This window comes from Leptosomus discolor, chromosome 6 (assembly GCF_034619465.1).
Source record: "Leptosomus discolor isolate bLepDis1 chromosome 6, bLepDis1.hap2, whole genome shotgun sequence".
Taxonomy (NCBI): Eukaryota; Metazoa; Chordata; class Aves; order Leptosomiformes; family Leptosomidae; genus Leptosomus; species Leptosomus discolor.
The window spans coordinates 14,765,044-14,790,872 of record NC_141396.1 but is presented as its reverse complement, the minus strand read 5'-3'; the positions used below and the strand labels follow the sequence as shown (position 1 = coordinate 14,790,872).

Genomic DNA, 25,829 nt, shown 5'->3' with positions numbered 1-25,829 from the left:
CTGCCAAGAGCTGTTGTTCTGCCAGACATGTCATCATCTCCATGAATAATAGATCTGAGCTCCTGATCACTTGTGGTCATAAAAGAACTTGGTGTTCCTGCGAAGCTGGGTAGATTTGGAGTTCTTGGTCCCAGGATCTAGAATTAGTTTTGTTCTGTGGTCACGGTCTGGTCACCACACTGTGATCGAGTCTTATTCTGGCTCAGAGGGTGGTACCCTTCCCTTGTACCGTCAGGCCAAACCTATTACATAGTTGCTAATTTTCAGCCAGCAAGAAGGTGATGATGTTCTGAAGTGGGACAAAGCTCTGTAAAGTTTTTGTAAGAAAACTTTGAAATTTTACTGCTTCAGTTGTGCAACTGAATTTATTCATCCTCGGTCCCATTTGCTTTTCTGGGTACTTGATGCAACAGGAGTTACAGGCCAGGAGAGAAGACAGAACTTAGCATCAACAGCTTTCTGGTAAGAAGGGAATCCAGTGGCCATGGAAGTAAGCAGGTGAGATGCCCCCAGCATTTAAAGATTAAGAAGAGGCAAATTCTGTTCCTGAGAGTAATTCCTCTTCATTTTTGAAAAGCCATCTGCCACCTGCTATGCACAGCTATTGCGCGAGGCTCTCCAGTAAGCTCTACGGAGAGTGCCTGCTCTGACCTTTCCCCATTCAGACCCCTCTCTTGGTTGCTTTGTCTGTTTGACACCAGCACTTTATGTGAAGTTGTAACCCTGAGACGCAGGGCTGGGTATGCTCTTATTTTAGTAGCTTTGTTGTATTTTAGAAAAAAACTCGAGCTATTATTTCTCCAGATCATCCAAGGATTCTTTTTATTGATGGTCATTGTTGTGAAACTGCTACAAAAGTACCTGGCCTTTATTGCTGAAAACTCTTATTTTCATGAAAACCAGGATTCTGTACTTGTCAATGAACGCATTCAAGCAGGGGTGTTGGCTGGATGTTAAAACAGGCTCCTGTGATAGTTTTAAGTACTATAGTATAAGTGCTGTGAATGGAGATTCATGGTTTAGAATAGTGCTTGAACAGATGTGGTAAAATGAGATTGTGAGTTGTTTGCTTAAAAAAAAAAAAAAGGTTTGGGGGTGGGTACTCTTCATCCATTTTACTAATTCCCCTGGGGGCATGGAAAATGTATTCAAATTTTAGCCATTAAAAAAAAATGTGTCTCATATTTTCTGCTTGTTTAAGCTTTCAGCTTAAACACTGAAACATATTAGTCAATTTTACATTTATCTTTTAGTTAAATGCAAGAAATGTGGTGTTTGGGACGCCAAACCATGGAGGAGTAGTTACAGAGTAAAATTCAAACCCCTCAGACTTGTGCAAATAAGTCTTATGAAGAACTTCCATCACCTTCATGTCACTATCGAAGTATTTTTTATAGATAGATAGATAGATAGATAGATAGATAGATAGATAGATAGATAGAAGGGGTATTATAGTGTGGTAGCAGTTGTGATAGTCATTTGAAATGTTTCCTCTTTTTAAAAGAGTTTCAAATGCCTTGGACCTTAGCGAAGCTGATGGTCTTTTGTTCCCCAGAAGATGGGCTTTAGGCCCCAAGAAGACCGCTTTGTGCCTCTCTTGTGGTTCAAGACAGATTTTGCTGGAGTGGAGGAGAACAACAACAACAAAAAAGATAGGGACTAGATGTCTCCTCAGTGAGCCTCCTGGACTTGTCTCCTAGTTTGTTTATTTTGTTGTGTATTTCTTGTCAGAGAAGTTCTCAGGGGAATTTACCATTCAGCATTTCATACAGAGATTATCATAAATCCAAGAGGTTTTTTTCTGTGTTGTCTAGTTTATGCCAAAGCTCACTGGAACTTTAATTCATTTCTTTTGTCATGTGTGACTTCAGTTCCATGAACTAATATTAGTTATACAGTGAGGAGACGTCTATATATAAACACAGAGCTTTGTATGTTTCCATATATACTCATGTTTCTATATATAAGCAAAATGCTTTCATAGGAATATTTAAAAATATTTGTCACATTTTGTTGTATATTTTATGGTGGGAAAGTGTAATCGGAAAAAATGCGTTTAGATCTTGTGGGACAGTAAGGTAAAATAGCTACTTGTGTGAACTGGATCTTTTTTTAGATGCAGGCGCTACAGAAATAGCCAAGTGATAGCCCCACTGTGAACTCAAAATGCATTTCCTTTTTGCCAGGGTTTGCTGGTCTGTTTGTCTAACCCTTGTAAGGACAGTGATGCAGTGTGCGTGGCTGGGCTCCCGGCTTCTGCAAGGCCCGGAAGGCCGGGGACCTTCTTGTGTGTTAACGTGCATAGATGCAGATAAGTACATCATACGTAGTCCATCTTATTTAGACCAAATGTCTGTTTGAGCTGTACTTGGAAATACATGGTGTTTCAAGTAAATAAATTGTGCATAGTGTAAAGTAGGGTTTTATATAATCGCTTTTATCCATGGCTTTCTAGCAAATTTGGTGGTTTGTTTTTTCTTTACTTTGTCATGTAGAAATGACAGCCTCTTTCCTGCAAGTGGAAATTATAGCAATATTTTGAAGTTTGTTGTCTCCTGTCATTTTGGGGGACTGGCATAGGGTCTGCACTGTTACTGCTGTGGGGGAGGTTGCTTGGGGAGGATTTGGGGGTTTGTGTGGGTTTTTTGTTGTTTTGGTTTTTGTCAGTTTATTTTTTTTCCTTACCTGTCCTAGTCCTCCGTAGCTTTGAAAGTCTTTGAGTTAGAAAAGTCAGAAATACCATGTTTCTATGTTTCATGAAAATGTAGTGTGTGGGTAAGAGAGAAAATCTTTCCTATTGTTCCATATGATGTAGAGATGAGAGCCTAGCCCTGACCTCTTCTGTGAAGGCAGCATCACCTGGCTAGTTGCTGCATTTGCGGAGGGACGTTTCCTGAACAGGCAGAAGGTGCAGGAAGAAGTCCAAGAGCGTTGCAGGCCCCAAGAAGGGGTCTGGAGGGAAAGGTGTAGATGTGTTGCTATTGCAATAGGAGATCAACAGTGGAAAGTAAGGGTGTTACAGTGGGGAAAGATATGAAATGTTAGACTCATCTGTTTAAAAAAACCAAACCAACAAAACCCCCATATATGTGTGGCTGTGAATAGTTAGCTTTTCCAAACTCTCTCATGCCCCAGTCCTTGGATATTCTCCTGTGAATCACATACAGCAACACACATCCGTTCTGCTGTTGTTAATATGCTAGATAAACACTGTTGTTTATGCTATAGATTTAAGGGCAAGTCTTCAGAGCCTAGTAGACTGGTTTTCTGGTTGGGGTTCGTGTTGATGTTTTTGTATGGGCATACCCAGAATGTTTGGATTTACAAGCGGTCACGGAAAATGAGAGAAGTGTGTGTATGTATGTTGCGTGACCTAGTTGCCCGTGTCTTTTCTAGCAGAAGTTAGAGCTGGTTTACTTTAGTGTTTATTAGGATGTAGAAGAATTCAGCCTAATCCTAGCTAAAAGTGAACAAATGCAAGGCAGAATTCGTGACAATAGGACACCATTGCTCTGAGGCCATTTCCACGGTCAGAGGGTTTTAGGGGTGCTGGTATTGTGCAATGTCTGAGTGCTGTGTGGGCACAGGTTTGTGGGCAAAGCTGTAAGGATTGCTTGAGTTTTAATTTGCCCTCTGCCCTCACAAGGGAAGCTAATTCAACCTGCACCAGTGGGTTCAACCATGTTACTTGAGGTTGTTTCCCTAGCTAATGGAGTTGTGCTTTACCATAACTCTCACCAGAGTGTTGCACAAGAAGTTGGGTACATCAGGTCAGTGGATCGTAGCCATACATAGCAGATCATTAAAATGGATCTTTGTGAGCTCGTGCTGTCCTGAGATACCTTGATGCAATGCTAAAAGTATGGGAGCTTAAGCTTAGGTAGAATCATAGAGATGCTCCGAGACACACATTTACAAACAAGGTGAACAGTCTTAAAGAGATGGTAGAGATCTGTCCCTTGCCAGAGGATACTGAATGAAAGTATTCTGCTTAAATCAAATGCCCTGTTCCTTATGAGAAGCTACACTACAAAGCTTGTTCTGGAGTAAAATTATCAAAGTAATTGAAGTCCCAGAAGTCAGTGATACTAAAGCTTAGTACTTAGGTCATTTGGGAGCAAATACATTCGGATTCATTTTGCATGGGGCTAAAATAATGATTGAGACTTCTGCAGAATACCAAAGAAAACAGGGTTGGCTCCACTACTCCTTCCCTGAGCTAAACAGGCAGATGATGAAAGAAATACCATCCTGGCAGAATTCCTGTTACATCAGTAAAATATCACATCTCTTCACTTTATGATAGATATTTGACAAGAAGAATTTAAATAATATTGCAATGTAGGTGTGAGTCGCTTGTCATCCCCTGTAATCCACACCCAACAGTTGGAAAGCTGTTGATCTACCCTAATTTGTGTGATGTCTTTGAAATAATTTTGGCCAGAATTTTAAAATAAAACAACGATCAGCCATTCCACTAATTCTTTTTATTGTCATCTTCCTTCCTTAAATGCCATGCTTAATGTCTCTGTCATTGGGTTAGGAAAATTGTGATAAATACTGTAGCAAAATATTTTAGTAAAATTTGTGGACAGGTTCACCTGGAAAAAATCAAGGAGTTGCTTAAAAGAATAGTGAAGTAGACCTATGAAAGGCAGCTGCTGTTTTGGTTACTCATTATAGACTATGGTCTCAATTTCAAATTGATTTTCTTCATGATCTGGGTAGATCCTGTTTAACCTTAGTCTTCTGGAGTAAAGGAACTCTTCATCACAGCAAAACCAGTGGTGGCAAGTTCACAAATTCATTGTCTCCTACTTTAGACTCCTTTTCTCCTCTTTGTTTTATCTCCAGTGTCTTGTTGCTCAAGGGGCAAGGCTGCCTGTTCACCTCATCTCCAGTTCCCTCCAGTGGATCGTGCTGAAAGAGCAAGGCTTAGCTGTCTTATCTGAGAGGTTTCTTTCCTCCTTCAAGAGCTCTGTGCAAACTCAGCCTACTAGAGGGCTATGCAGGGTGGTCCAAAGAAACATTGATTAGATGGTTGTTCACAAAGGGAAACTTTAAAAAGTTGCTTTATAAAGTTAGTAATTAAAAATATTCATAGTGTAGTTGCCACTGAGATTGATCTTTGAAGTCTCTGTTTCTAAAATCTGACCCAGTAATACCTTTTCTGAGAAAATTGATCTTGCCTTGTGTGGATGGCAAGATGATGTTGTATTATTAGTTCACTTGAAAATCTTACATATATAAGTAATTGAAAACTCCTAGGAACAAAGCCAGTCGTTCTACGTTTGTTCTTCAATAATATTAAGAATGCATTCAAATATACTATCATATTGTCACTCCTTCAAACAAGGCAGTTTACTGTAATCTTTCCTTTTCCTGGAGTTCTTTTCACCTCTTTGCATGATGGGTTTTTGAAGTAACACATCAAGATAAAATCTACTTAAATCCTTGAAAATGCAAAAAGTTGTGGGTTTTTTCCCCCTCTGTACATCATTGTATTAGTATTTTGCAAAAAACCTGCAGTTTGCAGGCAGTTAGGTATCTGCAGTGCCCAGTTCTGAAATCACAGGTGCTCTTCTGTCTGTTTGCTGTTGTGTCAGACAGTTTCAGCACGTCTTTGGGTGCTGAATTAAATTATTTCCTCCTACCACCACCACCCACCATATCCATAGCTGTTGACCTGTATGTGTTCTCAATGAAGAGGCATGAATCCAGGATTCAGCTCTGCTCTGTGCTGTTAGCTAAAATTGCACCAAAGCAAATATGCTGCTGGTGGCTTCAGAAGCTTGGAAATGGTTGCTCCAGTTGAGGTTCTCTGATCTGTGGCTTTGGGTCTCTCTTGACACTTTGCTACATTTAGATGTGCCATACCTTTAGTCTTCAAAACAGTCACTTTCCAGCCAGAGAATATTCCCCCCTTCCCATTGAATTTGCTGACAGTGTGAAACAGTTCTGCGGCAGACCTTCTTGCATCGTTATGCCTTGTGGGACCTGACCCAAACAAAAAGCCAGTGGAAGAAGAAGGTTGTGTTTCTTGTGCCTTCAAATTGCTGCGGTATCCTTTGTTTTCTGCTGAAGTGGTTGGAAGTTGGTCTGTTACCGGCGACTGCCCCAGTGCGGTGCGTGAATTGGTAAGTCCGTGTTACGTTTTGGAGAAACGAATGTGCAGCGTCAGGGCGCGAGTGCTCACGTGGCCCCGATCCTGCGCTCGTGCAAAGTCAAGGTCACTGGTGCTGGTTGTGTTTACAGGCATGTTTGTTCCCCGCCTTCGCTTGCTGTAAAAGCACACGCACATAAATGGTTCTGGAGTTGTATAAATCCTACTGGGTGAAGGATGTTGTCACCAATTTAGAAAGTTAACAGGATAGCTTTTTGTTAAGCTTTCCCTGGCTCCTACCACAATATAAATTAGAAAGCCTTGTGCTGAGCCTGAAAAATCTGATGGTGCCATCGACCAGCCAGGGTTTTGAGCTGCTGGAATTGCAAGCTGCATGTGATATAAATAGCCTGAAGTAAAACAGGTCATTAAAATAGAATATTAATGATCTAAGATGTTAGTAACACAAGAACCCTTTTAAATTTATGTCCTGAATAGTGAGCTAAAAGTAAACTACAGGAGCTGATGATGGTAATAAAAAAAAGATAATATATCTAGCCCCCAGTTCCTTTCATGACCCACAGTCCCAAGATGCTGCTCTTCCTTTTCAGCTCATATGCTTTGCTCTCAGCACGGTTTAAGTCCTTACGTAAGCACTCTGGCCTCAGCTAACCTCCTCCTAATGTCCAAACATGTTTCTGTTGTGCCTTCCAGTACTTTACCTTTGTCGGATTTAAAATCCCATGCTGTAGATGCTAAAATCTAGAAGCTCCCCAAATTAAACTCAGTTCGTTCTAGGAATTGAGGGAGGCAGGATTAGAGGAAGGATTAGATCGATACGATTTTTGGCTGTGGTGATATAGAACAAGGCTGTTGTTTCCGTTGGTGTCGTGTTTTGGTTACCTGAACATCAAAGTCATTCAAGTTCATCGTTGTTCTGGGTTGACTTCTATTTTTGTTGCTCAGAAATATCTCTTGATGTTCTTGTTTTTATTTAGTGGGTTAACTGTTGGTTAACAGAAGCAGCCTGTTGGACAGGTGGAGTGGTGGAGCAGACTAATGAGGCGACAGTTTCACTCCTGCACTGCTGTGAAGGGCTCAAGAAATTGTCCCCCCTAGGGTAGGGGAGAGGGAGGAAGGTGGGATGGGCACAAGTCATAGCAATGCAAAGCTACAGAAGGAGACACTGAACAGGCCACGGCACATGTTGGTCATTGCTGTGGAGTCCCAGGCTGAAGTATACAACTCTCAAAGAAGACCTGCCTGGATTCAGCAGCAGGCCAGCAACCCAGACCCCACTGATGCCAGAATCCAGGACCTCTCCTCTCCTTCTGCTTACTGGTGGACAGAGGTCTGAGGAGGACCTGGAGCTTTGAGTTTAGCAAACCCAAGGTTTTGCGCTCCCTCTGCTGGCTACTTTTTGCTGGCTGGTGCCCAGTCTTCTTCCCTGAAGGAATGCTGAAATCGGTGGGGACAATCTTGAACAAACAGGGAAGTAATAAAATTAGCATGGCTCATTTTTAGGGTCCTTGAACACTAAGAAAAAGTAGTTGTTGGCCATGCTGTGGAGGTGCAAGTCAGTAAGGAGATACATTTCTTACACTTCTTTCCAAAAGGTCATTACTTGCCTCGGGAAGTAGAGGCACAGGGGAAATCACACCAGCATAAGTCACACTTTGGTGTCTTTTGAATCCAGTGTGGAAGACTTGAACTAAGAATGGCTTCAGTATTCTGTTTGCTTGCCTTAAATTTTATCTGAATTTTTTGTTCTGCATTAGCCCAAATAGCGATAGGTCTCTGTCCAGACTCAAGATTTTTCTCTCCTCATTGTTGCCACCTCTTCTATCAACTTCAGTTTGCTGCACTCCCTGGAGTGCTTCCTTGATTTGTTTTTTGAATTTCCAGGCTGTTTCTCATCTCAAGCCAGTGTCCTGGTATCACAACCTTGTACTCAAGTTAGAGCCTCAGAGGGGTTTCAAAACCCACTTTGCTTTCAGGAGAGTTGTCTCTCAAGTGTTACATTTTCCATCTCTTCCTCTCTTACTTTGGATCCAGCAGATACTTCCATAGGGCATTAGTTTCTGGTTTTGGGAAGCAGCTTGTGTTTGTCCATTTACCAGGCTGAAATCAGATCTCCTGGCCAACACTGAGAGCACCCCAGCTAGTGGTGTGCATTTTACACCCCCATGCACCCCGGTTATTGTCAGTCCCAGCCATATCCAGCCCTAATGCCCTACTAGATAAGAACTGCATGACTGGGAAACACGGGCACACTGTCCATGGCAAGAGAATCAATACTAACCTTCAAGGAGCTTCTGAAACTTCTCCTCTCCGCTCTTTACTAACCTTCAAGGAGCTTCTGAAACTTCTCCTCTCCGCTCTTTAGTTTCACTCTTGCTGCCTGCCTACAGCTGGTAATAGTTTTCCCTAAATGTTCTCCCTTCTCCTGATTCTTCCCTAAGATTTCCACTTTGAAAGCAGAGCTCTGAGTTAAAATGGTCTTTTTCCTTATTCTCAAGTTATTTCTGTTCCCAGCTAATTTCTCTTACTCATGGACCTGTGGTGACGTCTCAGCTTCTGCTCCCAGTTTGTTGCCAGGTTCAGTTCAGTTGCATGTAAAGCTGCAGCAGGTAGCTTTCTAGAGCTACACTCTCACTCTTAGAAGCAGCAGGAAAGTAAATTAGGTTTGACAGCATGCTTCTCACCAAGGTCTGACCAGAACAGATTGAAGGGTAGGCAGCAACAGTTGAGTTGGAGCACATACACCGAGTGATAAGGTTGCTGGGGATGGAAGATGTTAGCTCATCGCTTCTCTTCCATCTGTCACGAGGCAGCGGAGAATTATTGAGTCCTTTCTAAGAGCTTCAGCCAGTCAGGTTTTCAAAGTTGCAAGTAACCGAGCTTCTGCCATTTCCCTTGGGAAAGTATTCCTTACAAATACAATTCACTGTCAGGAAGTCATTCTGAAACTCTCCCTAATTTTTCCTTTTTTTGGTCTCCTCCCACTAAAATGGGCTTTAACACAAAGAATCTATTTAAAGCGCTACTTTTTTATTTTCGTGTGAAGGCTGATGTGGTTTCTAGTTAATGTTTGTATGAGACTGTAAGCTGTCTGGTTTAAAGGCGAAGAATCACCATATTCCCTGTGGTTGTGCTGATGCTTTCACTCGTTTCCTTGAGGGTCTGGATGGGTTTCATGTGGCTGTATTAAATCAATGTTAGTTATTGGGTTCCATTCCCAAATATATATTAAAAAATTGTGTGTTTTGCTGCTGAAAAGAGCAGGATCTAAAAAGCCCAGTCTAAGTTTAGATTACATTTGTGCAGAAGTTTTAGGTTTCTCTTGATTCTGTGAATGGTGGTGTGTTGTGAACCCAAAGGCAGCATGCACCAGTTAGGGGTGTTAGGGGAGAAAGCAGCAGTCCGATTTTCCTATTGCAGATAACCAAAGTGCGAAAGCAAACAGCATGAATGCAAATTTCTGCTAATAGGAGAGAGATTTAATGTCCTTGAACTGTGCTACAGAAAAGAAATTTAGGAAAACCTTTGTTACTTAGGTATAATTGCTTGCAAGCCAGTGCTGTTCTAGAGGGAGTTGTTTTTAACGGTTAAATTGTACAACACATTTTAAAATTGATTGTTTTGCATGATGAATTGTTGAACCTGTGAATCTTACTGACAGACCAGCTTGTTTACCTTTGTAGAAATCTGTGAAAACCAAAACAGTCACATAAGAATGAGCCAGGAGATTTTTCAGCAGCACAGATTGTTGGTTAGCAAATTCAACGGCAGCTAAAGACCTACTGGGATTTTTCTCCATGTCATTGTAGGCATATTAAACAGGTTATAGATTAATGTTCCAGGGCACTCGCCAACAGCAAATGGACTCAGATTACTGGTTTTAACAAAAATGGTCTAGCCTGATTCAAGTTTTACCACAAAATGACTTAACAGGAATCTTCTGTTTTCTAAATGTCTACCATAGCTTTGACTGAGCACTGTTTTTTTGTTAGTAAAAGGAAGCTGAGGGCATTTAGTGAGATCTCTTCTTGTGTGGAGGAAATAACACATACAAATCTTCCCAGTTACTAAGTTCATAAACCTTTTGCAAGAAATACAGGCATCTCTAGTTACTTACTCACGATACCAGCTTGTACGCATCACGTATAGTTGTTGCTCACTACTCAGAGCCCCTGAGTTACACCTCTGCTGTTGGACCACTTCCTTCCTGAGATCCCTCTTTTGCTTTAAAGCTATGCCAGCAGTATTATAATTTTCTGCAGCGTAGTCTGGCTAGTAGTGTCATTTTGCTCTTACTTTCGCCACATATAAGGCCATATTGTGGCATTCCAGATCAGTAAAACTTACTTGCGTACTTACATATCATGTACTTACATCTTCATGTACTGAAAATTTTGCAATTTTTTCAGATTCCTAAGCAGAAATTCAGGAATGAAAAGTCAGAAATGAAGGTTGGGTTGGGATTTCAGTCAGGCCTCCCTTCAAAGTCTCTTAGAATCACAGGATAATTTAGGAAGCAACTTCTGGAGGTCATCTGGTCCAACGCCTCTTCAGAGCAGGCTACCTTTGAAGTTGACTCAGGTCACTGAGTTTTGAGTACCTCCAAAGATGGAGATTTCAGAGCTCTTCTGGGCCCTTGTTCCAGTGTTTGACCATACTCATGAGGAGCAAGTTTTCCTTATTTAAGGAGAGTTTCCTTTTTTGAAACTTATTTTCATTGCCTCTTGTCCCATCAGTATCTAGCTCTGTCTTCTCTGTAGGCTCCTGTGAGGTACATATATACCTACTGTGAGGTACATAGAGGCTTTTAAGACTCCTTTTTTTTAGCCTTTTCTTTGCAAGAGTGAACCAATGCAGCTCCCTCTGCTTTTCCTTTTGCATCATGGGCTCCAGCCCCAGACCATCTTAGCATTCATCTGCTGGAATTGCTTCAGTTTATCGATGTCTTGTACTGGAGAACCCCAAACTGGACACCAGTACTCTAAGTGCTGTCTCACAAGTGCCAAATAGAGGGGAATAATCCCTTCCCTTGACCTCCTAGCTGCATGTGTACTAATGTAGTCAGTATGCAGTTAGCTTTCATTGCTGCAAGAACGTCCTGCTGACTCGTGTAGCTTGTCCAACAGGACCCTGGAATCCTTTTCTGCAGACCCAGACAGTCAGTCACCAGTACCAATGCATGGGGGTTATTTTGTACCAGGCTCATGACTTTCAATTTGCATTTACTGAATTTCATAATACTCCTGTCAGCCTGTTTCTTCCACCTGTGTGTCTGTGGGGAAGTGAGATGAGAGTGGGGTGGATCAGCTCTATTCACGTGGGCAAACTCTTCATGTAGATAAGACCCTCTGTACTGACCACAGCAGATGTTGAACTTGGTCAGATGTTTTTATCTCTAGTTTGAACTGCATGGCAATATTCAGAGGTCCTTGCTCTAAACGTATGCCTCACTTAGGATCAAAGGGTGAACATTTTTTTTGCATATCATTTTCAAGGAATGGTCAAGGTACTGTAAGAGAATCAGTATTTCAAGCGTTTCTTCCAGTGCTGTTCTACCTGGTCAGTCAATCACATGGTCTCCTGGGAGCTCGTTCTAGGTTCACTGACTTATGCGGATTTCACTAAGCATCTTCATGTTTCTTAATTAGCTTAATAAATTAGTCAGAAGTTGTGGTACAGAGCAAAATTGAAGCTGAGTGGCAAGATGTTGACAAATGAGAGGAGACTGGATTTGCTTTTGACAAAACTCCTTGGTCCTTCGTTTGCTGTGAATGTAACTGAGAGATTAGCATTTGTCACAACTTGTGTCTTAAGGCGTGTACACATACAAGCTCCGTAGGCTCTTGCTGATGTTACTGGTTGTTGCTGTAGAAGGGGGAAACTGAGTCAGAAAGCAAATGTTGCCTGCCTATTGCCACGGAGGAGTTGTGGGTCAGAACTGCCCACAATTCTCTCCTTGTGCTGCTTATTCACATCACTCAGGTCATTTCTGCCTTCATCATCAGATCTGGCAGTGCTGCAGAGCTGCCTGCTTGCTAAATCTCATTCTATCAACACTTGAAACAAGATTAAAGAAAGATTAGTGTCATAGATGTAGTGTGGTTAGAGACCATGGCCATAAAATCAGTGCAGTTATAGACATTATTTATATAATTTCCATGCACGTTCTGCCCTCAAAGCCTAGTTTCCTTACCTGCACATTTACTTTATTCAGCTTCTTGTTGGATATGTATTGTATGTCATTAGCAGTGGAAAATACAGTTGAAACCTCTCTTTCTCAGTTGAATAATGCAGTATGACAAATACCAGTGGGCTGATAAAGTCTTTGAATAAAGCTGTAGCCAATTTCTATTTAAAACATTTGAAGGAGTCATTATTTTACTCACAGGCCACTCTTAAAGTTAGGCACATGCTGTGTTGTGTTCTTTTATGATGTATAAAGAAGTCTTTGCGCTCCTCTGGCTTTTCCTTTAGCCTTTTCTGCTTTGATTACTTCCATATGCGGAGGGTATTTTGCAGTCATCTATGCAGCAGCCTGAGAGGGCAGCCAGTCCAGGAATGCATCTTTGTGACATCTCTGTCACCAGCGCTGATGGTTGTTCCCCTGTCTGATGATTTCTGGCAAATTGTTGGATCTGGATTACCCAAGAAATGTAATTTTCGGATCTGGTTTGTCTCACCAAGTGACTGCATGAGCATTGGAGCCAATACAACAGAAGGAGAAGGCTTCAGGAGCAAAAGACAGCCTTTTAGAAGTAGCCCAATTAGATTGGCTTAAATTCATCTGACCCTGGCAAAGTGATGGGTTCATGAAAGTCAGAAATAGGAAAATTTGACAGTCAAGAGGGAAGAAAGGTTTGTGTCAGCCTGCATTTGGGTAATTTATCTATTTTCAACAGACATACTCTGCAACATACAGTTTTAAGGATGAATGTAGAGCTGAACATCAATGCTACCCACCAAAAAGTCCAATGAAACTATGCCAAGTTTCAATGGTCTCAATACTTTAGGTGATAAATAAAAAACCTAAATATCTGAGATTATGGCAGAGACAGAAAAAAATGTTTCTAGCCTTCTTTTTCATTGTAGAAAGTGCAAAATGTCCAATACCCGTCCATAACTAATTCCTTATCAGCTCACTTTACGTAAGAGAGCAATAGCTGGTACAAATTTTGGTCACTTGCCTCACATTAGGTACTGTTGGTCAGATCAGAGCACTGTGGCTGCTAAAATGGGGAGAGCATAACATATTTTAGTGATCCTAAATTCTTGGTGGGGACCACCCTGATGGAAAGGGCATGTAACTGGTTTTGTAGCTGAAAGTTGTGCACAACTTCCCATGGTATTACAGCCCCTCGGGTCCTTCCCCAGTCCAGTTTCCATAAATCTCTCCTATTGCTTGTAGATGTGTCCAGGACTCCACTGTTAGAAAGATTGTCCTTTTCAAAATGTAAAATTTTATCACCTAATTCATCTTTTATCATAGGCAAGTACAGGATCTGAGGAGAAGGCTGTAATTAGGTGATTCTGACCAAAGCTGAAACACCAGAAACAAAGTTGATAGCATTGTTTGTTGGGTTTTTTAAATTATTATTATTTTACCCACTTGTACAGATCTGAGCACTCTTACCACTTACTGATGTGTGAGGACGGTGATCTTGGGGAATTAGCATCCGAATGAGTATGTGCAAATGAGCTGCTCTGGTCTGTGATAGAAATGGTTCTTGAAGGAGTCATGCCACTTGACTTGAAAGCAAATATACTAATACCTGAGCAGGCACTGAGAAATAAATTATAGTATTTGGTTTGTCCATGTGACATTTTTTTGTGCCACAGTTCTTCTTGAATATCATTATATTGAGAGGATATAATTGGATTAACTTATTACAGGGGTAGAGCAATGGTAATAGTACTTAAATCTTTCATGTTTTTATGAAGTCACTTTTTTTTTTTTTTAAAAAAAAATGCTGTTCATTGAGCAGTAAAAAGAGCTGAAGTCTTGCAAGGAATGCAAAGAAATAAAACCTGGCACAGCGAAAGGCTTTCAGCACAATATAAATGTTGAGCCTTTAAAATCACAAATCATCTTTCTATTAATTCACTGTAGAATAAGGTCTCCTCAAGATAAGACTCAGCAGTGCTGTGGAGTTGGTATTTAAAGTATGTCCATCTGCATCTAAACGAGTAGCTCCAAGACAATCAGATTATGCGGTAGTTACTTTGGTGAGAATATCGCCTAAGTGGAATGGAAACTTCATTTTGAGTCTAATATTAGACCCTGCTTTGGAAAATTCCTTTTAAATGATCACAAGCTGGGAATAGCAAAAGAATTTAACTTTCGACAGACAGCATTCACCAAGAATTTGTTTTTAACTGCTTATGTTGGGTCCCTGGGAAAGCAGATGTGAAAAACTTACCAAAGTGAATTGACTTGACCTGATGCAATGTTTATATCAGTGGTTGATAAGTTTTCCTCCCTTGTCTAATTTGTTCAGGATATTTTCATTCTTTAAGCATGAGTAAGTCTGGGTTGGAATAGTTCGAATGCCTGTTAGTCTAATAATCTGAATCTTAAAACATGCAGACATTATTGCCTATAAAGGGGTCTAAGCAAAGTTGAACTATTTTGATTATCTTCCACAGATGGGGATAAGTGTCGTTTTTGAGACTAGCAAAGAGGAATGTGAAGCAATGTTTCTTACCTCTGCATAGTTCAGAAAGCATATTGATATCTGCTGAATTTATACTTCAAAATGCCACTTGCATTTGGTGAGCCCTTTGAATACATGTTACGTTTTAAGCAGCTTTACAAAGGACTGTCTTTCAATGGCAGATAGGGAAACTGGCAACCAAGGATATCAAAACAGATTCAAAATATTGTTATTATTGTTATTCCTGTGGCAGAAAGGACTTCAGAAATTTTAGAATACGCTGTGAATGATGCACAGCTCAGGGATCTTTAGAGCTCCTTGTTATCTCATCTTAGCTTTTCTCTTTGTTGATCAGACACTGTCACTTTGAATATGTTAATTAATTCCTAAATAACACACATCCCCACACCCCCAACATATGGAGCCTTTTGATTATTTTTGAGGGAGGGAGGAGAAAAAGAGAAACTCATGGATTGGGCTGACCTCTTCTCCCCAGCTCTACCCTGTCCATGTGCTTCTGTGGTTTGGCCATTGTTGCTGTTGTTTCCAAGCTCGAGGAGAGCATCCACAGGAGTTCGCTGCAAAGGAGGGCTCCAGCCTGGCCTTCCTCTGCAAGTGCCTGAGACAAGAAGTGGAACGGCCGTCAACAAGATAATATATTGAATTCAATGCCAGGGTGACAGTTTCACTGGGAAATACATTAGAAAGAGAACACTGATCACTTCAGCTGCTCTTCTTTAGTGCATTATGTGGATTTATGTGACACAGGAATGCATTTCTCAGATAGAAATCAAATTATGATTTTAAGCGTCTTTTAAACTTTGACTCTCTTTTCATGAAGCCTGGCGCCAACCTTTTTGTCTTTTTGTTTACACCTGCGTGTCTGTAATTCTGCTGTAGTTTCTGATCTTTCAGGAATTTCTAAAATGTCTAAATTGCTGATCTGTCTTCTTGCAGGCAAGTCTCACCTGGCTATAGTACAAAGAGTAAACAATGAAGGAGAAGGGGATCCTTTTTATGAAGTCCTGGGAATTGTCACTTTAGAAGATGTGATTGAAGAGATCATCAAGTCTGAAATTCTGGATGAAACAGATCTATACAGTGAGTAGAAATATTTACACTTTGTTTATAGATGAGAGGGAAGACTCCATCCAGCAGCAGTTCTGTTTAATAGCTGTGTTCTGAGAGATGTTAAATTGCTGATTTGAAATCTCAATGGTCAAATGACCTCAAGATCCCTCAGATGGTCTAAGTAATTTTTGGTTTTGCAGCATGGGTACCTCACCCCTTTATGCTGTATTAATTCAAAAATAGGACAGGTTTCTTTGACTCTTCCATCAAGAAGTTTTACATCTGTAACAATCTGGTCTCTCTTGCTAGCTGTTCTCCACCACAGCAGCCTTGTTAAACCTTTTTGTTGCAGTGCTCATGACCTCCCACATTTCCCCCTAACCTCTCTCCACCTCAAGGGCCTGTAGTCCGTGTACTACTGTACTTTTAGCAAGAAGGCAGGCGAATACCATGGCTCAAGGAAGGGAAATGAAGTGTCGTTAGAGTGTCTCTCTGTCACTCATTCAGAAAACTTGAGAATGGAAGGTCTTCTTCAGGGCTGAAAAATAGCATATCCTAAATGACTCCTCTTTTTATCACTCAGTACATCTTCTTCCTTCCTTTGTGTTAACATATGTTGAGGGAGATGATGCTGCAGGTCAACCATTACCTGAAATTTGAGAGATCTGTACTCTTTTCTTTCCCAATTTAGAGTTTGTCTGGTCTTTGGCCAGTTACCTAAGTGTCTTTGCTTCTCTTCTCATCTGCACAGTCTGGCTTGTGCATATGGGACTTCCTTTCTGTCATTCTTCATCTGTCTTATCTGTGCTTTGATCACTTGCTGGCAGATGCTATTTTTTACTATGTGTTCACATGTAGCACAAGGATGTCTCTAGATTCTATTGTAATAGAAATAATAGTTTTAAATATCTTCAACACTGTCCAGCTGTCTTTTGCTTTCTTTTTCTTTCCTCGTGAAAAGGATCTGAATGTTTCCACAGCATCTTTTTCAGGCCAATGCAAGCATCTTCTATCCCCGCTCCAAGCCAAATGAGCACTTTACACTGTGAGATAGACATACTTCTACTTTTTCTAATAGATTGTTGTTGCCTGAACTCCTCTCTGTCAGTGTTTCACCAGTATTTATATGCCTAAAGTTTCATGTAAATCACAGTTGTGTTTTATGATATGCTAAACAGTCTAATTACTATGCAAATCACAGAAGTCCGGTTAGTATCGATTTTCTTTTCATACCTTCACAAATGAATTGTTGGGCTAATCAGTTACAACATAATGCTTTTACAGGGTGAATTCAGGCTTTCTTTTATACTCCAAAAAGATCCTGCCTTTGTTTCGTCAGCTTTGAGATGTTTCCACATTTCTGCGAGTGAAAAGACACTGCATATGCTTTTTAATGCTTTTTTCCCTTGTTTGTTAAGACAAACAACATAGATCATACTGTGTTGTTCTTCAGGACAAAAAAAGCTTTGACCATTAACAGCATGTTAGAGGGCAAGGAAATGAGAATTTATTTTACTATCTGAAGACTCCCTAGATTAATAAAATAGAGCTGGTGAATATGAGTTCATTTCAAACACTCCTTCCTGGGAAGGTTTTACTTCTGAAAATTCCTAGTTCAGAACAGGAGGGAAACCTCACTTCCTAGGCTTCCTGGAGGATGCAGGAAATTTTGGGGAGTGACTCTTGCTATGTACGACGAAGATGAATTTCTAGTTTCTTTATGAAGCACTGAAGTTCATTCCACTGTTTAGATTGAAGGAAACTGTAGCAGTAAGGGAGAGAGCAGAAATCCAGAGAAGCTGTGATAGTCACGGAATATGTGATACGTGTTGGATTTGGGCAGATCGATGTGCTGTAGCCACTTCCAATTAGTGTAGTGATGGGAACATGCTTTGGGTTTACTGAAGGTACCTTATTGTCTACGGTATGTTAAGGCAGCTCGGTTTTGATGATGATATCAGCGTGTCAGTGCTAGTAACCTCATCGAGTACTAGAGTTCTCTGATGCTGTTTGTTTGAAGACCAAGCTGGCTTGCTCAGCTCAGACCAAGCCAACTTGAAGTCTTTGGACTGATTTGCTCTATGCTAGGTGTTTACTTAAAAGTAGACCTTATGAAAAATTTTGGCAGCGTTGTTACGCCTTTGTTCTGAAGTTTTAAAAATGTTTTGTTTTGCTTTAATGGAAACTTGAAATTTGATGAAATGGCTGACCTTGGTGTTGGAGCTGTGCCTGTCTGCTGTTTCCATGAAAATCCATTTGAACTGTGTTAGGGTAGAAGCAATTGTGTATTTACAGTTTTTGCTGAAAGCTGCTCTCGCTGCTGAAGCTCTGCAGCTGAATTTCTCAAGGGTTGTGTGCCCAATAAACATGTAGTATTTCTTGAGATTGCTCTAGTCTGCTATGTCTTATGGCTTGCAGAGGACAAGAAGATGGGAGCAAGAAAAATTGTTAAATATGCCTGACCTATCAACATGTGGATAGACTAAAGTACTTCTGAGTGTGAGATTTTGTATTTGGGATGCTGACGGGGTGGTGAGAAGAGGTTTCTGCCATGACACAGGTAGGCTCTGACTATGTCTCAGCCAGTTTCATGATGAAGAACTGTCAGTGCATTTCGCTCTTGCAAAATTGAAGCATTTTTTCATGGTTGATGCGCTACAGGAATCTGTTCTGCACTCTCATTGCCTTAGCCATAGTGGGAGAGCATTTCTCAACCTTCTCAGAGGCCCAAGAGAGGAAGCTTTATGTTCTGTGTTGGCCTCAGACCACACAGTTCACTTGAGGAATGTGGGGTTCACCGTTCTGACCTGCGTTTGACTAGTGGCCTGTCTTATTTAGTGCTTTCTAATTGAAGGTGAGTTTAATCATCCCCTTAGTGCAACTGGACTGCTGCTGGGTTTAATGCATACAGATTCAGAGAGGGTTTGCCCCACATAAAATGTGTGATTTTTCTACAAATGAAATACTTGACAGACCCTTGTGCACGTATTCTACATGTTGCAGATAAATAGTCTGGTTGTAAGCATCAGCTTATGTTGCCTTTTTACATCCTCACCCGTGTGCTGTTCAACAGTCTGTTGTTCAACAGTCTGTCTCGGTGAATATGACCCCTGGCAAGCCTGTGCTGCGGGGGTGTTCAGTGCCAGGCTGTGGGGCACCTTTGTTACAGCTGCACTGCTGCGGCTGCAATAGCTGTCACCTAGTGATTTTAGCCTTGGCAAGTCACTTCCCTGAGGGGAAGACCACATCTTACCTGAACATTCCTATTTCCAAATAGCTGTTAAAACAGGTACATTAAATATATGTGCTAGTAAACTCTGTGTCACTTCTCCCATTTAAACCACGGAGCTACGGGAATGAAAATTGTTTGCCCTAATAAGTATTTCCACTGTCATCCAGTGAAAGTGTAGCGACATAGAAAAGGTTGTGCAGCGCTGATTTGTCTGGCAAGACCTACAGATATTGGCATGGTGTACATCGGTATCCTACACCAGGAGAGCAGAGCTTTGTGTAGTTGGAATCTAATCTTCAGATATACCAAGGTGGTTGCCGCCCATTAGAAAATGATGTTTTTACCTTGTTGGCCGTTAGAACTGTGGACTTGCTTACCTGTTGCTGTCTAGCACCACCAGGCTGCAGAAGCTGCAACCTTAGAGCAAGCGACTTTAGGCTGTATAAGAGCTTCAGGTTTAGTCCTGCTGACTTTCTGTCAGTTGCCAAAACATGCTTGATATACAGGGCAACCTGATTTTCCCAGCTAGGGACAGAAAGAACTGGCAAAACTAACTTAGTTAATTCCTAAACCTTTCTTTTAAAATTAAAAAAAATTCACAGGCTTAAAAAGACCTGTGCAGTGTGTGGGGCATAGGCTGTCAGCCTGGTTGTGTGCATCACAGGGCAGGGATGAGGGAGGGGGGGATATGGGGTGTGTGCTGAGTGAGACTCTGGCATCTACCTCTGACTGCCTTCAGCTGGGCATCCTGCTACTGAATGTGGGCACAGGGTCAGTGAGTCTCGTCCTCTGGGAATTGTACTTTCTTTTCCTGGAGCATCTGATAGATGCACATCTCAAGCAGTTGCTTGTCTCTGTCCTTGTACTGTTCTTGTGTGCCAGACAGGACCACACTTCCATTTGATAAAATATTCTTGTCTTCATTCTCTTGTCTGGAGCTCACTGCAAATGTCTACTCTGTTCTAAAGACAAAAGGACAAAAAGGAGCACAGGAAGAGAACAAGAACCTTCCCAGAACATTGTCTGGGTGCATTTGCAGTGCCTGTGAGCCAGCCTGCCTGCCCACCTGACTGAATGGGCGATCTGAGGTTTGAACTCCCTGTTCCATAGCTGTCTGCAGTCCAAGCTGGCCCCTTCAAGGAAATTTGTGCAATCATTTGTGGTGTTCTGCATCAGCCCTGGAAGTTGAGCAGTCGTAGAACAGTTTGGGTTGGGAGGGACCTTTAAAGGTCATCTAGTCCAATCCCCCCTGCAGTAAGCAGGGACATCTTTAGCTAGATCAGGTTGCTGAGACCCCTGTCCAAGCTGACCTGGAATGTTTCCAGGGATGGAGAATCTACCACCTCTGTGGGCAGCCTGTTCCAGTATTTCACCGCCCTCATTGTAAAATATTTCATTACAAGATCTTACAAGAGAGATCACAACCTTACTTGTATTTGGACCTTTCTTCTTCTTGAATTCTTTCCCTCACCCCAGGAGCTCATGGTCAGCCTTGCTGCTTTTGATTTGAAGGAAAAGTCTGAATATTTCCAGAACCTACTGAAGATAGTCGCAGTATTTGGTGATATCTCATCAAAAGTTATACTGAGGGTATCCCTCATGTGTCACATTGTTCATGTTGCAGAACTAAACAGTGTCACAGCACTCTGTAAGCAGAGATCACTTCAGCATGCCAAGGTAACTTCAGGTCTCCATCTCACTTACTGTAGAAAGGGCAGACAGGGAGTACCCAGTCCAGATTCAATTACTTCTGTCACTATACGATCCTTGGTTCCTACGTCTCACAGGAATCTCAGAAGTTGTTTGGGTAGCAAAGTACGATTAAGACCATACCTTACAAAAATAAGCTCTTCTCTCACTGTCTAACATTTTTCTTGGGGGAAGGTTTCTGGACAAGCTGCCAAGGAAACAGTAGGAGAGTTGAAATCACCCATCAGTTGATTAAGAGCTTAGGTCTTTTACCTTGATGACTGATGCAGATGGAAAGATTTAACACATCCTCCCATGGTGTGTTGTTGGCCTGGTTTTCAGGTACCAGAAGTGCAGTGTGAAGCCTGCAGTGGTACAGCTCATTCACAGGAGGAATACAGAGATGCTTTACTGCCCCACTGAAGAGGCATTTCCCTGTCTTAGAGCCAAAACTTGTACCTGTGGTGATTTTTGCCTCCCTGAAGACAGCAACAATGGAGCTTCTTGTGAGAAAGCATCTCAGCCACAGCATTGTAAAAAATGGCATTCTCTGAGCTTTTCAGAAAAGCACAGCTTCTAGTCTTCTTACCTCTTGTAAGAGGTGAGAACTTCCAGGGGACTTCTCTCCTATGCACTTTCTGTTGCTTTGATATCCATCTTTCCTTTAACTGCAAGTACAGATAAGGTCTGTCTCAGACTATATTCCTAAACAGGGATTGTTTTTAGTCTGTGACCACTCCCTTGGGTGGTTTCTATTGCTGCTTTTGGAAGAGAAGCTGCAGTCCCTGATGTAGTCCATGTCCTGGGTAAAGTACTACTAAGGTAAGAGGCTTCTGGTTTCAAAGAAGAAAAAGGGCATGGGTCATCATCATTCTTCTCCATGTGCTTCAGAACATGTATCTCAAATTTTCAGATGTGCACTGCTCACAGAACAAGCTTTAGATATGTTACTATCAGTACAGTATTGCTGTTGAGTCTGTGATAGTCCTATAGTGGAGTCTTGTCCATGGGAAGCTGAGGATCTAAATGCATTCATATCTAAAAGGCTAGGTGACTTGGGAAAATCTTTCTAGAAATCTGTTAATTACTAGTACTGTGCATTTCCAAGCCCCAGACTCAACCGCTCTGAGCCTTATATAGTCTGTAGCACATATCTGGACACCTAAAGGACTCTAGATCTCAGTGGCTTCCTTGCTATGCTACATCATTTTAAACATCTTTGCATGCATAACCCAAAACCTGGCAACAGCTACCCGGGAGCATGTGTGAGGTTTCACAGTGTTAGCTACACCTACACCTCTTTGTGTGCTTGCCCAAATTCTCTGTAGTGAATTGATGTACCAGAACGGCCTATGGTCCCTCAAAAGTCCCGTCATTTTAAACCGGTGACTAGGGGCCTGATAGACAAGTAGATAATAGTGTTTTCAGTATCTTTCCCCGCTAAGGCCCTAGAACCTGACCTGTGCCTCAGGTCTGAGGGACTCACAGTAATTGCCTCAAGCCTTGGATTTCCTGCAATATATGGTGGAACTCGGAGCTGTCTGACAGCATTCTGCTGCTTATAGCCACTCTCACCTTGCACTGTGTCAGCAGAGAAGAGCAAGAGACCTCCCTGCAACTGGTGTATACTGTACCCCAAGATGCCTATAGCTCTCCGCTTACCTGGTTTCCTAGATATTTCGGCAGATTAGCTCAGAGGGTAGATGATAATAGCCGCAATGTTTGTGCCTCTGCAACTCCATCTTTCATATTGTCTTTCATAAATGAGGATTCCCCACCACAGAGCCTGTTTTAAGGCACAGACGAACTAGGTCGCAAGTATTTAGCTGTATAAAGGACAGGAATCCAGGATCACTAGCAGGCGAGTTCCCATATCTGAACTCCTGAAGCCACTCTGTACTTCATTCTGGCTTCAGTGCCTGTAAAGCAGCCAGAGATTCCCACCTCGAGGCTGTACACCTTGCCAGCCTTTGCTGAAGTTTAGACAGGGCAAAAGAAACTGCATACGCTAGATGTTGGGAGTTACTTTGACCAGAGGCATGCAGGTTTTCCCAAAGCTCTGAAGAGTCAGTGAAGCTGTGGTACAGCGTAAGAAATAAGTCATTGTATATTTAGTCTTATGTGCTTTCTGGGAATTTTCTAAGGAATGTCTATGAAAAAAAGTAGCTATCACAGATACTTTTGTAGAACAACACCTTTGGATCGTTAGTAACACTGAGCAGGGCTCTTCCCCCCCACCTAGAAATGCGCATGCACCTTACGAGTAATACGCAGCGCCGCTCTGCAGTGAGATGTGTACAAGCAGAGACTTTCCCCGCGTTGAAGTGACTGAGACCGTGACTGAGCCCCGCTGTGCAGGAGGGGTGAGCCCGCAGCACAGCTCCAAGGTTGTTTCTGGTTTGTGCTGCGTGCCGATGAGCAGGGCTTTGCACTCACTGCAGAGGGGTCTGGCTGCACCCTGTGCTCTGGGTGGCCATCCTGGCTGACTCCATCCAGCGCGGTTCGTGTTGGACCCTGTTCTAACAGAAATCACTTCCTTCCTTTCTTTTCCCACCCTCTCTTCCCCAGCTGATAACAAGACGAAAAAGAAAGTAGCTCATCGGGACAGGAAGCAGGACTTCTCTGCCTTCAAGCAGACAGACAGCGAGATGAAGGTTAAAATATCACCGCAGCTCCTCCTGGCAATGCACCGGTTCCTGGCGACAGGCAAGTGCGGGTTATCTTATTTTGCAATCATGCCAGAGCCTCGGAGGCAGTTTGTCAGCAAAGGCCGGTGAGGTGGGTGGGACAGTGCAGGCGGGAAGGGAGGCTGGATTGTGGGGTGACAAATAATGCCACTGTTGTGTTTTTCTTTTTAAATTCTCTCCTCTCCTGTGTTCAGTGTCGGCATGAACCCTCTGAGACATTTACCAGGGGTGGACCAGTAACTTTAAATTGGTCTGAAAGGTAAGGATGAATGCCAAGTGCCGCACTGCATGTCTAGAGTCCGTCAGATTAACGACTAGCAAGTACGCCCCATTAGGAAGAGCTCAGGGAACAAACCAAAGAGGACTCGATACCACTGGCCAGCTGACTGTAATTGCACTCTGGCGCCTTCTGCAGAAAGAGATGCTGGACTTTTTTGCAGGAAGGTCTAAACCTGTTCCATGAGACTTTTTGACTCCAAGTGAAAAACTCTCCTGACACATTTATTGCAGACTGCGCAGGCAGTTGAACTGTACTTTTAAAAATGGATTTCTGGCTGGCTTGTGTGACCTCCGTTGATGACTTCAGGTTTCAGAGGACAGTTGTCTCCATCCCAGAACACCTTGATGTTTTAGCCCTTGAGTGGGCAGTCTGGCAGAGAGGCCAGGACCTTGAATGGTTTCTTGCAGCTGATACTGCCTTTCATCGTAAAGTTGGTCCCTTCACCTCAGAGATGAGACCTGTTAACAGGAGAGCTTGTGGAAAACGTACCTTCCTATTGCTCACGCTGTCTCTCTTTGACATGTAAAGACTTCTTATATGCAGCCCTTTCAGATGGGCATCTTTCGCTGCTATGTTCAACATATATTCATGAGTTGAAAATGATAAAGTTGTTTTGTCTCAAGTTTGCCAGCTCCAGTTGGAAATTAGTACTTCCCCTCCTCTAAGATGCAGTAACTGCCTGCCTAGATGCTCCTAGTCTGCCTTCGTGCTTTATTTTGCCTCTGTGACTTGAAAGAAACATGTATGGGATCGGTTATCACATCTCAGCTGAGGGGCAGTAATTCCTTAAAAGGCTTGGACTCCTACGGCTCATGTGCACGTGAGCGTGTCCTTGGTGAAAGGAAGCAGTTCAACAGGAAGACGTGGATTTGACAGCAAGCAAGGCGTTGTTCATGTAGTGGTACAAGACTTGATGGAGTTCCCTAAACACCTGCTCAACACACATAGTCTTACAGTGCTTCTTCTCTACTTGTTTTGTGGATGAAAGGATTGTGTAGCTTAAATCCGGGTCTGTCTGTGAAGCCACTGCTGAATAAGATGAAAGCTACAGTTTTGGTTTCTCTGTTCTAAATTGAGAATAGTGACTTTAGGAGATGAAAGGTACTGGGGTCATTAAAGGTCATGTTCCTAAATGAAGTGTTAGGAAAGCTTGTCAATTTGCATGTGTAAATCTCGACGTCCCTGGCTTTACTCTCCCACCCAAGGATGAGCTTTTCTGCTTCAAACAGCTCCTGTTGGGAACATTGAAGAGCAAGTGGATAGGGGATGTGTTCTGTGTGTCAGGCATTAATCCCACATGGTTTGAACTGACCTGCACTGTCTCTCACTTTGAGTAACTCTTCCCAAATGAACCGTGGCAGCCTCAATTGTGTCTATGTAGAGCATCTATCTAGAGCAACTTTCTGGTCCCCAAACAGTGAATTTTTTTTTTTTTTAAAGTGCAATAAATGCAGTAACCTTAGTACCTTTTGAGGAAGGAAAAAACCAAATTCCAAGGTTCTTTGTGCCCCAAATGTAAAGATCTTCCATTTATACAACTCTCCAATGAGCCTATACAACTGTGACTCTGAACTCTCAAGAGGGCAAGACTGCCTTTTTCTTTTCCCTTTCAGATGAAGACATGGTTTCTGGTTGTTTTGAAAAATACTTCAGTAATGAAGGTTGGGGTGTTCCTGTTTTTTTTCCCCCCCTACAAATCTAACAGTGTTAAAAGACAGGAAGCCTGCAATTGTATAATGGATCTCTCTGCATCTGTGTGTCTTTTATAGGCAAATGCTTATTAACGAGTATTGATAACTTCTTGCCAGGCATATGAAGTGTAATGCCGAGTTGTATCTTATGTTATAGAAGTAGAAGCATTTGGTCCATCCCAGATGTCAGAGAAGATCCTTCTCAGGCTGCTAAAACACCCCAACGTCATCCAGGAGCTGAAATACGACGAGAAGAACAAGAAAGCCCCAGAACACTACCTCTACCAGCGAAACAAGCCTGTCGACTACTTTGTTCTCATTTTACAGGTCAGACATGTGGTTATGTAGATATGTGCAAAATCCTTCATCTTCTGACATATCCTTCTCTATACCTCTTCCAGTTG

At 42.1% G+C, this 25,829-nt stretch overlaps 1 protein-coding gene across 1 annotated transcript in view; it reads left to right on the top strand.

The window, feature by feature from the left end:
* CNNM2 (cyclin and CBS domain divalent metal cation transport mediator 2) overlaps positions 1 to 25,829 on the top strand; it is a 119,333-nt gene that overhangs the window by 81,368 nt on the left and 12,136 nt on the right. The window contains exons 2-4 of the mRNA XM_086466680.1: positions 15,733 to 15,876; positions 23,336 to 23,473; positions 25,583 to 25,752. Coding sequence (XP_086322806.1) covers positions 15,733 to 15,876; positions 23,336 to 23,473; positions 25,583 to 25,752 — 452 coding nt within the window. The remainder of the gene's footprint in view (positions 1 to 15,732; positions 15,877 to 23,335; positions 23,474 to 25,582; positions 25,753 to 25,829) is intronic.